This window comes from Nicrophorus vespilloides, unplaced genomic scaffold (genome assembly GCF_001412225.1).
Source record: "Nicrophorus vespilloides isolate i.1.1-1 unplaced genomic scaffold, Nicve_v1.0, whole genome shotgun sequence".
In the NCBI taxonomy this organism is placed as follows: Eukaryota; Metazoa; Arthropoda; class Insecta; order Coleoptera; family Silphidae; genus Nicrophorus; species Nicrophorus vespilloides.
Genome location: NW_017097877.1, coordinates 4,334 through 18,737, shown reverse-complemented (window position 1 = coordinate 18,737; position 14,404 = coordinate 4,334). Strand labels below are relative to the sequence as shown.

Sequence of the window (14,404 nt, the reverse complement as noted above, 5' to 3'; positions counted from 1 at the left end):
ATTGCTGTAATACGCGTTCAAAGTTGAAAAATTGAAATTAGAACGTTCGAAAAAGCAATGTTTTCACATTTCATTAATTTACTCAAGAATAATAAAGTATTTATTATCATAAAAAAACTCCAACTTCACCTCTAGCATTCCTTAAAAACTACACTAGGACTTCGCAACGACATAATTACGAGATATTCCACAGTGTCCAGAGATATTTGAAGCTTCGATATAACGAAGTGCGCAATTTCAATATTTAACTAAAAAAAATCTGATTTAAGGCCAATTTCAAGAATGTAACGTCAAAGAAATTTGAAATGAAGTTATCCTTGTAGCTCCATAGGTTTCAAAAATGTCAACAAAGAAGAGAAGTATGTAAGATGATGATTTTCTCTGGAAAATTTCGAAAACTTGGTAACAAAAAACAAAGAAAATAAAGGTGAAATTAAAGACAAAATGTTAACAAAATGAAAGAATTAGAAAAAAAAGGATTAAATAACATTGAAAACGTTTTACATTTTTTATCTCTGAAATCATTATCTCATTAATTTTATTGATTTTGCTTGATTTATGTTATACAAATTTGGCATAATCAATAACATTTTTATTGCTTTTTTTTAAAAACGTGATTAAATGTTATAAATTATGATGAAGATAAAAAATTATAATTTTGTCTAAGACGACGTTTCTCGACAAATAAAAATTACACTTTGAACATCAGTTAGATACGAAAATTTGATTAACCCATTATAATTTTACATATCGTTAACTTTAATTGCCGAATTAATAGATAAATTGAGAAACGTCGCATATTTTATTTATTCTATTTGATTTAATTCAATTGCTTTTACAAGCATGGTTTATAGGTGATAAATAATGATGAAAATAGTCTTAGAAAATTAATGTTTAAATTGAACATCAGTTAAACCTAAACATTTAGTTTTTCCGTTATAAACTTACAAAATATTAACTTTAATCACCGATCAATAAATATTTACATTCAACTTTCTTTTCATTGCGAAATTTGCCATAATCATTTGAATTCAATTTTGAAAACATGAAGTGATAAATTATGATAAAAAAAATAGTCTTAAAAAATGTACCAATCAAAAAAGCTGATGATGATATTAATTATTTCACCAACTCCAACCTAGTCATGAAAGAGATAAGCAAATCCAGCATAAAATTCTCTTGATATAATAGTTTTATAGTATGAACAGTTCGTGAGTTTATGCGTCTTGAAAGTGCTTAAGTTAAGGTTGATTACTGGACCAATCCTTTGACTCCTTTTATTTGTCGTTGATGTCATGAATTCAGCTTATTATTTCTTAAATTAGATTGCTGAAAAAGAAGGGAAAAAATGTATAATTGTAATGTTACGTAACGTGACAGCAAAATTTGATATTATTTATTAAAAACAACAATTTTACAGTTTTCTAAATTATTTCGAAACGTAACTGAAATTGACTTGAATTGATCAAATGTCGTTAATTTCGTTAGTTTACGAATTGAAAGATTAATATCAACGTAACAAAAAATGATATTTTTTATAGATTTGTATCTACTTGAATATTAATTTAAAAAATGAAACTTATTTTTTGAAAAGCTTATGAAATTATATAATTAAGGAAGAATCAATCTACAATATCAATACAGCAATATATCGCATAGTACGTGAATATCCCGGACGGTTCAAAACCGGACTAATCGAGGTATTTAAATCAACAAATTTTGAACAAATATTTAATTATAGCTGGAAAAAAGTGTGAATTTTATTCTGAATATAAAAGGTTGAGCAAACAAAATAACATTACAGCACATTAAAACAAATAGACACGATGAACGCACAATTGTGACTACATTTCAATTTTCGTCATGAAGTGCACTTTGACTGAAAATTAAATGAACAAAAATGAAGTAACAATAGATCAAGACATGAATCACAAAACGAATTACTTAATTATGATCTAAGAGAAGTATTTGTTCTGATTAGTACATATTTCAATAAATAATATTCTTAACCTCAAGTTTTGTTTACATTCAATTCATTCAATTCCTCTCAATTAATTGAGCAACAAAATTATGTTATATTTGTATCACGTAAAAGGACAAATGACGATCAAAAATAAAAAATTAAGGCAGCTATGTTACATAAATCCGATACTAAAATTTAAATAATGCATTAAAAAGGGGCCGTAATTATTGAAAAAAAAAACGATTACATAACGAAATTAAAGCTCCAAAAGAATACATTCATTGATTAGTTCATAAACAATTAAATTTTAATGAATAAAACCGTATTTAGAAAGAAAACTGATTCTTACCAGACGCAATTTTTTAGTGACTTGCAACATAAAGCCGGTACGGACTTAACAAGGCGCATGCTTATTGGTTTTTATTCACGTGATTACGCAGAATTATTAGTGGACTGACGACTTTTCAACTCAAGTTCAAGAACAGCTGATTGTGACATCTCATGTTTTGAGAAATTCATCAATTGCAAACAGTTTTAATGCACAATATATTCACAATATTGTTATGTAAAATATCAGATTCATTTTCTTTATTATAAACGATATACGAATCCAGAAACATCAACCACAATTTTTTTGAAAGAAATACTTTACATACAAATTTGGATTAATAGATAAATATAATACAAAAGTTTATCAATATATTTATTCATTTCTAATGTAATGTAATCTTATTGACAAAAAAAAATGTAATTAATTATATTTAAATCAGTCCGAAGTTTAGAAATTATCAAAACTTATAGATTAATTATTTAACTTAAATCTATCAATATTTTTTTTAGTACGTACAAAATAATCAATTTTATGCAATTCCATTATAAAAAAATGTAAATTTATATGAAAACTCGCAATTTATGTATAAAATTCAATACTATTTATATATAGAATATTTACTTGAATTTTGTGAATGTTCAGACTTCAGCAAAAATATTAAGATTGATTACTAGATCGTTTCTATTTGTACATCATCGTATCGTTATAACACAACCAATCTGAGTTAGCTATGGATATTGCTTAACTTTCGTCTGCTGTCAAACGAGAAACTGTCAAAAGACAAAGATGTTTCTGGATAGAATCCCTCCATTCTATAATATGAGAGAAATAAAACAGTTTCATGAGCGTCTCAAATGCACCGTCACATATATTAATTAAGTAATCTTAAATTTAAGTACAAAGTACGCTTCGTGAACCGACAGAACAAGACAAACTAGACTCTCGTAATTACTAGATAACATACGATTATTAATACTCATCAAAAAAAAAAAAAAGAGTATTGCAAACGACGAATAAAAAAATATCACAGAATTAATTTTCATTTTTTCTTTTTCTTCTTATCCACCATAAAACGTCTCCTCTTTTTTTCTTTTACATAATACTTTTTACGTTATCCAAATAGGAAAATATAAAAAGTAGGTACATTGCAGCATGCCCATCATTATAATCATCATCATCATCATACAAAAAAAAAAAGTAATAGAATTTTCGCTAAAACTGAAAACAATTTCATCATCTTTTTTCTAAAGAAACCCAAGATAGCTATAAAATCATAAATGCATTTTCATTACGCCACTTTTGGAAATCCTTGACCTGCAAAAAAAATTCGAAAATGCTGTAAAAAAAAATTATAAAAGAATCACAAAGATTTCTTTCTGTTGCATTGCAGAGATTTTAAGCTGTAAAAATAATGTAAAATAATCGTAATAACAGACATACGGCGACGTTCGATAAATAAACCAAAAGGTCGATGAGAATAAAATGTAATTCACGTATATTAATTTCCAATGATAGTCTTCTATAAAAAAAAATAAGAAAGAAAGAAAATCTATATATATCTATAATATAACTTAATTTCATAATTGGGCATCCGATGCAAACTTCATTTGTATATGTACACAGGAAATAGTTTTAAATTATAATGAAATAAAGCGAATCGAAACGGAGGAAACTTTGCTTCGTGCGTTGCCGAAATTCTATATCGTAGTGAAATTACGATATATTTTTTTATTACTATTATTTCCCTCTTCTCAGTACATGTTTCCTATCCAAATTAGCACGTTTTCTCGCTATATATATATATATATTTTTAAATAAATTACAAGAGAAAAGTCCTATCGCTTATATTAAATAATAATCGAAAAAATCGTATGCTTAAATAAAAAAAAAATAATATTTACAAGCCGCAAGCAGAATTTGCTTTGAAAAGAAGGAAAACTTTTAAATAAAATGTAATATTTACAAACTGGAATGAGAAAACAAAAAAAAAAGAAAATATGTAAAAATCCATAACGAAAAATAGAAATTTGGCACGGAAATGAAACTTTCTAGTGTGTGGGAGGGGGGGTTGTGATTTTTGTTTTGTTTAAAGGTCTAAGGGGAATTGTTTCGGTTGTTCCTATTGTGTCTCCTAAAGAAATTTCTATTATTTCTGTTGTTGTTGCGGCCACGGTTGCGGCCGCCCCTGTTATTATTGTTTTCCCTGAACCCTCGGTTATCGCGATTGTTGTTGTTGTTATTGTTGTTTTGGTTGGGATTGAATTGCTGCTGCTGCTGCTGCTGTGGCGGCGGCTGATCTGGATAGTAGTCATCGGTGAAATTACCGAAATTGTTCGGGTTGTTCTCCTGTTGCGGTGGGTAATTGTTCTGGAAGGGCGGCGGTGGACCGTTCCCCAGGATACCAGCATTAAAGTTCATGGGGTAATCGGTGGGCAGGTTCTGCATGCCCGGTGGACCGGCGCCGAGGAGACCTGGACCCATGTTCGGGTTCACAGGCGGCATCACGATCGGTGGGTTCTGCTGATAATTGACCAGGTTGTTCACGTTGTTAAGAATGTTGACGGCCTGTGCCTGTCCACCACCACCACCTGTCACCGGTGCATTCTGCGATCCGGGCGCTACCAGCCCTAAATTCAGCAATATCGATGCGATTACCGGATCGTTCTGACCCGATTTATCGGTGCAGTTCATCGATATCTCCTGATTAAGCATCACCTTCTGGTTGCTCGTCAATGTCTGATAAAACGGACTGGTCTGAAGCATCGTCAGTTGCTGATTGTAATTCATCGGAGTTTGTATGTCCGTTCTAGGAGCGGAACTCGCTGCTTCCGCTTCCATCTTCCGTCTTCGAGGATCCACGCGCGGCGTCGACGGCGCATGCACTTTCGGACTCTCTTTAGGACTCGCAGGACTATCGACTTCCTCCGTACTCAAGCGGAAAATCTTCCGAAGTCTTGGATCGCCGTTCGCCTGAGCATCGCTGTAGGAGAGCTTCAGACCAGTGTAATCCGGTTTCGGTATGTCCACCACCTTCACAGACCATGACACCGGCGGATGCGAACTTATTGACGCATCTATCTCTGTGGCTGGCGTATAATTCTCTATACCTTTGAAAGGTATAGCCATTTGCCTTAAATCCACATCTGGTCGACTTCCTGCAAAATATTAACAAACGTTAAACTTACAATACAAACAAAAAAAACAAGATAAATTACCTGGTCTATAAACAGCATCGCTTCCGTATATCGATCTTAAATCTTGATCCGTCTCTGCGGTCGTTTTCGGAGAATTGTAAATACTGACCGACTTTTTTTGTTCGTCTTCAGTTGAAGAAACCCGATTCCTCCTTGGATCTGCAGACACCAAACGCGGATCTCGATTAACCTTAGCGTTGTCCTTCTCCTTCGTGCTCGTCGACGTCTGGTTTATACTGGACAGTAATTTGGTGACCTCCGCGGATATATCGATTTTAGATAAATCTCCCAATTTTCCTATCATATCCAAAGGTTTGACGGGAGCAGGTTCTGCTTCTTTCGGCTCATCTTTGCTTTGAACCTCATCGAAATCGTCGTCTCTGATGGTCAGCTTATTTTCATCCTCATCATCCGAATACCAATCGATTTCAGGATTGTTTTCATCGTTATCGTCGGCGATTGCAGTCTTATCATCTTCATTTTTCTCATCCTTGCTCTGCACTTGAATCCTTTTTATTAAATCCGACTTTGGGAGAATATCGACAGGTTCGGTCTTCACCTCCTCCTCGTCCATGACGATTTGCAAACCGTCGCAGTCGTCGTCGTCATTGCTAAAAGATTCCTTCTTCGCTGCTCGTGCGTCGACGTCCATCGTATTTCTAATATCCGTATCCACGACGCTTGCACTGATATCCGTATTCTTTCCCATAGCGTCCATCTTATACTTCTCAATATCCAACGTCGTCGTAGAACTTTGTTGCAGTTGTGATTGTTGTTGATCGACATTCATAGCCAAATTGTTTGGGTTCAGCATCTGCAACTGCTGTTGCGTCAAGATGTTCATTATTGTTGCTGGATTCGTAGCCAGAATATTTGGATTAACAATATTCGTTGGATGTATCTTAGGTGGACCAACGTTCAAATTCAAAGTCCTCATATCGACGTCTCCATTACTAGAAAAACTAAACATTCGTTCATTAATATACATTAATACAACAACAAACCGAAGCTCTGAACACGTACCTACTAATCCTCATATCTTGATCTTTGAAGTTAGTCCCGAAAGCCAATGGCTTTTCTTGCGCTGCTTTCTCAGCAGGTTCCGGATCTTGCCACCTGGAAGGCCTGTTCCTCCGATTCTTATTATCCACGCCAATCTGTGGCGGAGGATTCGAAAGCATATTACTGCTAACATTGTCCATAGCCGATCCACCGTCCATCACGTTCGCAATGTTCACGTCCATCAAGGACGGAATATTCTCATCTTTCAAATTAGAATTGTCCTTTTTGATGGGACCGTACTTGATCTCCAAATTCTTCTGAGCTTGGATGATCATCACCGAAGCATTCTCTCGGCTGAGTCTCGGGAAATTGCCTAAAATCTCCTTCGGCGCCGTTTCGATATGTTTGAATAGAATTTGCTTCAATCCTGAAAATCATAAATCATGTGTTGTTGTTGTTGTTTCTTTTTGATTCGTTCTTTTTCATCGATTTTTACCTTCTGACAGAGGTCCGCCGTGTGCAAATTTACAAGTCTCTTCAAACGGACACGGAATACCGGTGTGGTAATATTTACAAGGGAAATCTGAATGCATGTAGAGGCACTTGTCGCCTTTGGCGCAGCATTCTAATAAGTAAAATTTGCACAGTTCAAGCTTCATCGGTTGGACAGTCTCGTGAGAGTAGGGGCAATTATCCTACAAAGCAGAATAGAATCAGATTAAGGTTGAAAAAATCGTAACAAAAAGAAGTATTTACATCGTCGCAGTGGCCTTGAAGGTAATGTAAGCAAACGCCTGTATTTCGTTTTCCCGTCTTCGACATCGTATTGTTTCTTTTATCCGCTTGCATATTTGAATGATCGCGTGATTTGTCCCTCATATTTTTGTTGCGAATATCAAATCGTTTGTTCGGGATTTTCACGACTCTCGTTTCGCGACTCTTGTCCGAAGAAGACGCTTCGCTATCGTACGATTCCTCGTTATCCTGATTCGTTGTTCTTGAACAATCGTCCGGGCTTCGGCTACATCCTTGAGCATACATGTCGCTATCATCCATCTCGTCCATATCTTTAGGCGAATCTTGTTTACACTTCTTCATCTTTTTGTTGTGCTTGTCGCGCCGCTTACGCTTCTTGCAACGCTTTTCCGTTTCCTCCGGCCGTTTTTCATCCTCGCTCCCAGTCTTGTCCTTCTTCAGAACTTTGGCAAGTGCCTTTTCCAATGATGTAGCAAAATCCTCTTCCACCTCCATTTGCGGCGTATGGACAACTGTTAACATAATAAACGAATTATTAGAATGAAATTTGGATAAGGATGAAGGTGATAAGCAACCTTGTTCCCTGCGGTACTTTTCGCGCTTCTCCCGCTCCATCCGTTCCATCTTGTGGAGCCGCATAACGCTCTTCTCAGCTTCAGTCAAATGCTTCTTCTCGTGCCTCTTTTTATCATCTCTTTTCTTCTCGTCCAGCTGCTTGATACCAGCAGCTGCGATCGGTGGTGACTCTAGAGACGGCGGTGGCTTCGACAGATCTGGTAAAATCGGGATGGACGTGGAGGAACTCGAGGCCTCCGGCGTCGCAACAAACAACTGCTCAGGCATATCCTCGTCCTCGTCGTCCTCGATTTCCCCATCCTCCAAATCGTCTTCGTCAACAGATTTCGCCGAACTATCGACAGCATTGTTCTCTTCACCTTCCACGATTTTCTCTCCATCCTTGGAGTCGCTATAAAAAAAAGAACATAAAGACATTCATAACATGTAACAAACAATGGTCTTCAATTTTATTAGTCTTCTTTTGTGAAGAAGTTATATAAAACAGGAAAGTTACGTCAAAAAAGATCTAGTAAAAATTTAAGTGTTTCAGTTTGGTATACCGAAATTTTTTTGGCAGAGTAATCGAGTATGTACGCAAGTATTGTAAGTGTTTAAAACTCGCGATTATTTTATAATTTATTTTTTTTTCATAAAAGGGGTAAGAAGGGTGCTCCTTTCAACCTAAAGATGGCGCCTTTCCTGAAAAATCGATCAAGTCTGAAAGAGCACCTCCCCCCCTTGATGATCTAAAATTAGATCACACATGTGCACGTCTGCCAAAAAAAAAACCCGTACACCACTGAAAATAGGTCGACCTTTACAAAAACAACATATTAAACAATCAATTCGATATCTGCACCATAACCTATAGAGTAAAAAAAAAAAGATGCATGATTATTAGGTTAATTGCAAAAATCTCCAAATGGGCTACGAAAAAAAAAATTATAAAATAAACGAAAACAAAGCAAAAATAACCAAAACATTCCATTCATTGATAATGGGAAATTCATTAGTATTTGTTTACATGTTTTTTTTTTTGAGAATGGATTGTTTTGGTGCATTTTTTGCTTTGTTTTTTTTTTGGATATTTTGTAAATAATCACAATGCGTGACTGAATATGCTGGAAAAAAAAACCTAACGGAGGCAGTTTTTTTTCTCGAAATGAACGAGATCAAGAGAGCGTATGACAAAAAAAAGTGACGTTTGCCCATAAAATGGTGGCGGCAGCAGCCAACGCCCCACGAAAAAAACCAATGCTCGCATAATGTAAGCAAAATGTTTTTTTCAAGGAGGATCGTCGTCGTCTGCTCACATCCATTTTTTTTGTTGATAATCCGCCGATCCGTTGGGTGTTTCTTTCTTTGAGCATATCCATCTGGCACAACGAGAACATAAAAAAAAAATAGAAAATAAAAATAAATCACGAAAATAAATACGAGATTAAAGTTAAACTAAAAAGAAAAATTAAATAAATAAATAAATATGTTTTTGGCGTAAAAATAAAGCAAACCTTTTGATATCACATACGAGTGCCATTTTGTCATCTAAGAAGAGAGAGAGAGAGAGACCCCCTAAAATTCAATCACTTGCTCATCTGAATTTCTCTGAAGACTCGAGAGTGCATTTCAAATGGCATTTTCGTTTTTTGTTTTTTATGAAATAATTTGCAAAAACATGAACATTCTGTGCAAAAGTTCTCCTCGATATATATAAATATATAAAAAAAATAATAATTCACTCGTTCACTGTCGGTGGTGGCGGTTTTGCGTTTATACGAATTTCCCCCTTTTCGGCTGTCCCGATTTTATTTTCCCCCCGATCTCTGGAGGAGAATAAAACCTTTGTTTTTCCTGATTTTCCGTGCGAAACTGATGATGACGACGTGCGTCGTGTTCTCTTTTCGGGATAAATTATTGAAAAAAACAATAATAAAATAAATAATGAACAAAAAAAATTCGGTAATAATCGTTAACAAATGATAGAGGAATTTATGTCTCCTTTTTTGTGATGATGGTGATGATGATGATGGCGTTTTCGTACTACGTTCGTGGTGCTCTCCTCCTCGTTCAGAGCGAGTTCTGCGGGGGACAACACAGCAACAACAACGACAGCAGCTGTCGTTTCAACATCTTACGCATATAATTCATTCGATTTTGACATAAATTCCGCCAGAGATGGGTGTTATCAATTGTTTTCGAGAAAAAAAAATAATTATAATGATGAATGTAAATTATACAAAAAAAAGAGAAAAAAAATCGTGTAGGAGAGTCTTGGTGGTTATTCGTATACAAAACCGACTGTTCTGTTTAGCGATGAGTTCACAAATGAGTTTCTCTATACTCTATACCCGCCGTTAGTCTGTTCACGCCAAGGTTGCCACGGTCAACCTCCATGGTACAGTCACGTGACCGCACGTTCGGCCAATGGGAAGACGACCTCCCGCCGTCGCGCACGCGCAGCTCTCGCGCGAAAGTTGCGAGATCGTGCAACGCTGTTCCGACCACCGACTGCAGCGTTGCCGTCGGTTGCGTCATCTTTCTAATTATCCCACGTTTTTTTTTCTGACGATTTACGCAGCAATTATAATATCTAATATTCCAAACCGATACAAGCATCCAATCAATGCATAATTTCATCAGTTACACATTCGTATTTCATTATTACACTGATCATTAAACATAAACATATGGAAATAACTGCAATTACATAGGAAGTTTGCAAGCGAAATCAATCATTTCAGTAATGATTATTTAATTATATTAAACATCCGAGGCAATAGTCATTATATTCTGAATAAGACGTAATAGATTACCAAAAATGTCAAGAAATGCAACGCAGCTGCATTATTTTACGTCAAGGACGGCTACTATGATCCTAAATAATTCCACAATAACACACAACTAACAATGATTTTTGGATATTCACTTTATTATTAAATAATTATACTAATTTGATGATGTCAATAACCATATGGAAATAACTGTAATTGCATTGAAAATAACTGAAATATCCAAAAATAAAGTAAAACAGAATTATTTTCATTTACATTTTTATATTGAAAAAAAAAAACTTAAAAGAAATACTTATTCAATAAATCCTCCGAGTGCAACAGAGCTGCATAACTTTTTTTGTTTTCAAGGACGAGACTCTGATTCTAAATAATATCACTCGCTGTAACCAAGCATAAGACACAATTCGATTGTTTACTAATTTTTTGTAATTTAATTTAAATATAATTTATTAATTAACAATACGGAAATAACCGAGTAAATACATACTTTCTAAAAACTTCAAATTCAAGCAATACAGTATTGTCTTCCTACAGATATTAATTACTTTCTTAATACGTTTTGATAATATTCTTTCAAAGAACTTATGAAATATTCATAATTACAACAAAATAGAATTGTTTACTTATTCAAAAAATATTGTCTGTACAGCAATACCTCGACTAGTACGGCTTCGATCAGAACGGTTTGAAAATTTAAAAAGAAACTAAATTTGAAGCAAAATAAAAATAAATTAACAAAAAAATAGTCCTCGATTAGTGCGGAATATAGATGGAATCGATTAATGATGATATTGTTGTCTTATTGTTACTTATTACTTAGAAAACTACCGAAATGCTTTACAATTAGAAAGATATCTTAATCATTATTTAATAATGCTTTCAATTGTATTTCTATTAGCGAGATAACTTTCAAGAAATATAAGTAAATATTTCTGAAATAGATTAAAATGGTCTCTAATCTGAGAAACTGTTGAAGACTATGTATTTTATCTACTAAGACTTCGAACTTAAACATATCTAACAACTAGGAATTGTTCACATTCAATGTTTTGCTTGACTCAATTCACATAAATAATAATATGTTATGTATAACCGTTATTGTATTATACATGTTTATGTATGTAAGACATTAAGACTTAGAACAAATACCACTTAGGAAGATCCCATAACTAATCATTATGTAATCAATATTGTTAATCACCATTGTTAATATGTACATCTGCCTTTACTTCTTGGTTCTTGGTATTAGGTAATATCTTCCCATACCAAATATTGTACTCCCACTATGCTAATTCACTACTATATAACAGGATGTTTATGTGATACAAAGAGAGTCCTAAAGAGTCAGTGTTAAAGTCATAATCATAGCTAGTCGCTAGTCCAAGTTAGTTTTAGTCTTATTGGAGAGTCTTCCCAAGTCCAAGTTAGACTCATAAAAACCCTAGTAACAAATCTAGAAACTAAGTTATTAATAATCTTATAGAGAATAATAAAGTGTTTTTTATCATAAAAACTCCAACTTCACCTCTAATATTTCTTAAAAACTACACAAAACGACATAACTACGAGATATTCCACAGTGTCCAGAGATATTTGAATCCTGGGACACGACAAAAATGCAGAATTACAGAATCGATCAAAAGTTAAAACAACAATGATTATTGAAACCAAAGTAAACCAAATATGAATACAGCTAACAACTTTTGAGGTCTCTATTCCAACACTATTTGTTGCTCCTGGACTAACTTTGCTCGTTGGTCCCAATTAATGAAAGTTGAATGAAATTTTCCTAGACCAAACAATATTTTTGTTTACTTTTTACAAACCGATTGAAAATTTAGTATTCAGTCTATAAAAGTTATTTGTGTATATAAAAACCGACAATGACAATTCAAATATACAGTAGCCAATTCCATCCAAAACTGGATCAACATTCTTGTTTATTTTTTTCAATAAAACATTTGCAAATCGAAACATTTGCTTTTCTTTGTTCCACATATAATTTAAAAAGTAAATGCGTTCGACAAATACAGCCTTTCGAATGAGGAAACCTTGAAGTAAAAAATATGTATACATTTATTGTCTCTAAATAGCTTTGTAGATAAAAAAAAAAGGTTATTACTCTAGACAATATATAATTGATGATTAAGTTGTTTTCATTTTTTTGTTATATAAATCTAGTGACAATAAATCATGAGAAAACGTTTTATAATAAAAAGTGAATACAAATTAGATAATTTTCATCTTTTAACAGTAATTTGATTTGATTAATTTCTTGAATAATATTTATTATAGAGGTTTGCTCTTTTTGGGTTTATTGTTTTGTATGTATATAGTTCCTCGATTAGTCCGGTTTCCGCACTATGCGAGGTATTGCTGTATACTTTATGCATGACTCAGTGTAAGCGTAACAAGATAAAATTATAGTGGTATTAAGATTAAATTTCATTAACATTTCCTTGGAAAATGGAAATTTATGGAAAAAAAAAGTCACTTAAAGTCTCACATGTTTCGTGTATATTTTACGATAATAAGTTTTATCTTTTCTAGTAAATTAATAAAAAATGTAAGCAATTATCAACAGTTATTTTATCAATTTTCATTTAACTAATTTATCAGTATCAATTTAGTAATAATATGAACAATTTCATAATAGAATTCCTCAATTTTTTTGCATTAGAATTAATAATATAGTATGTAATTAATATATTAACATTATTCGATGAAATCTTCTAACTTCTACAAATGTAAATAGTTTTTAACAAATGTCTTCTTTTACTGACACTATGAGGCATTGACAGCTGTCATTGGCCTTAATGGATTAGAAGCATTACAGACATTTATCCAATTAATAAATACATTATTTAATACTTGGATTAGCAAGCAAATAAATGCAAATTAGCTTAAAACTACAAATCATCTAAAAAATAAACATTTTTCTTACAATTTACTTTGTTCGTTAAGCGAGGTTAAGTATGATTCAATCAATCTGTAGTATGATTCAATTTAAAATGTGAGTTTAAAGTTATTATTCTACTTAAAATGAGTCTCATAATTAGTGATGCACACTGTTTCAATATCAATCCAAAGACGTGCGCAAAATACGTCTAGGCATCAGTAAGAAAAATAGCTCAAAACAATAGATTTTAATGAATTGTGAAACATATGAAATTACATAACACTAGGAGAAATCAATTCTTCCTACTTTAATCAACATTTCCTATTATTTAATCAATGGCATTTATAATTCATGGTACATACAAGTATATACAGAAAGTAAAATATTTATAGAATATTCAGAATTAATACATTTCATAGTGAATACAATTACTTTCTCTAGATTTATTATAATTATATCATAGTCTAAATTGATCTGTTTTATGGAATTAACTTTATATAGATTAATGGGAAGTTTATATAAAAAACGATTAATATTCAATAAACTAATTATAGTTGAATTCACTACAATTGTTAATCTATAAAGATTGATCAAATGTTTAGTTTATTCAATACTAAATTTAACTAATTACAAATAAAGTCAACATAAAGGATTGAATCTAATTATTACAATTATTGAAAGCAATTGACAATTATATAAGCTGATCTCAGCACATTAACGTTTTTCGTGCAATGATGTCATTTTTACTTTTGAATTGAAGATGAAATGTGTTATTTGTAATTGCTGTGAATGTAATGTTTCTTGTGTGTTTTCGGTCCATGAACTCAGTTTCATTGCATCCGTACGCCACTGAGAGACTTCTCTCGAAATTGGGTTAACGGTAAAACGTCGATTAGAAACTGCATATCG

General features: G+C 33.0%; 1 protein-coding gene across 1 annotated transcript; it reads right to left on the bottom strand.

Moving 5' to 3' along the window:
• Positions 1-3,845: 3,845 nt before the first annotated feature.
• Positions 3,846-9,467, bottom strand: LOC108561303 (protein suppressor of sable). The gene is made up of 7 exons (XM_017919172.1): positions 9,316-9,467; positions 7,822-8,213; positions 7,247-7,758; positions 6,987-7,185; positions 6,512-6,917; positions 5,510-6,450; positions 3,846-5,449 (listed from the first exon to the last, which is right to left on the bottom strand). The coding sequence occupies exons 1-7, from the start codon at positions 9,339-9,341 to the stop codon at positions 4,389-4,391; spliced, it is 3,537 nt and encodes a 1,178-aa protein (XP_017774661.1). The 5' UTR covers positions 9,342-9,467; the 3' UTR covers positions 3,846-4,388.
• Positions 9,468-14,404: the final 4,937 nt, after the last annotated feature.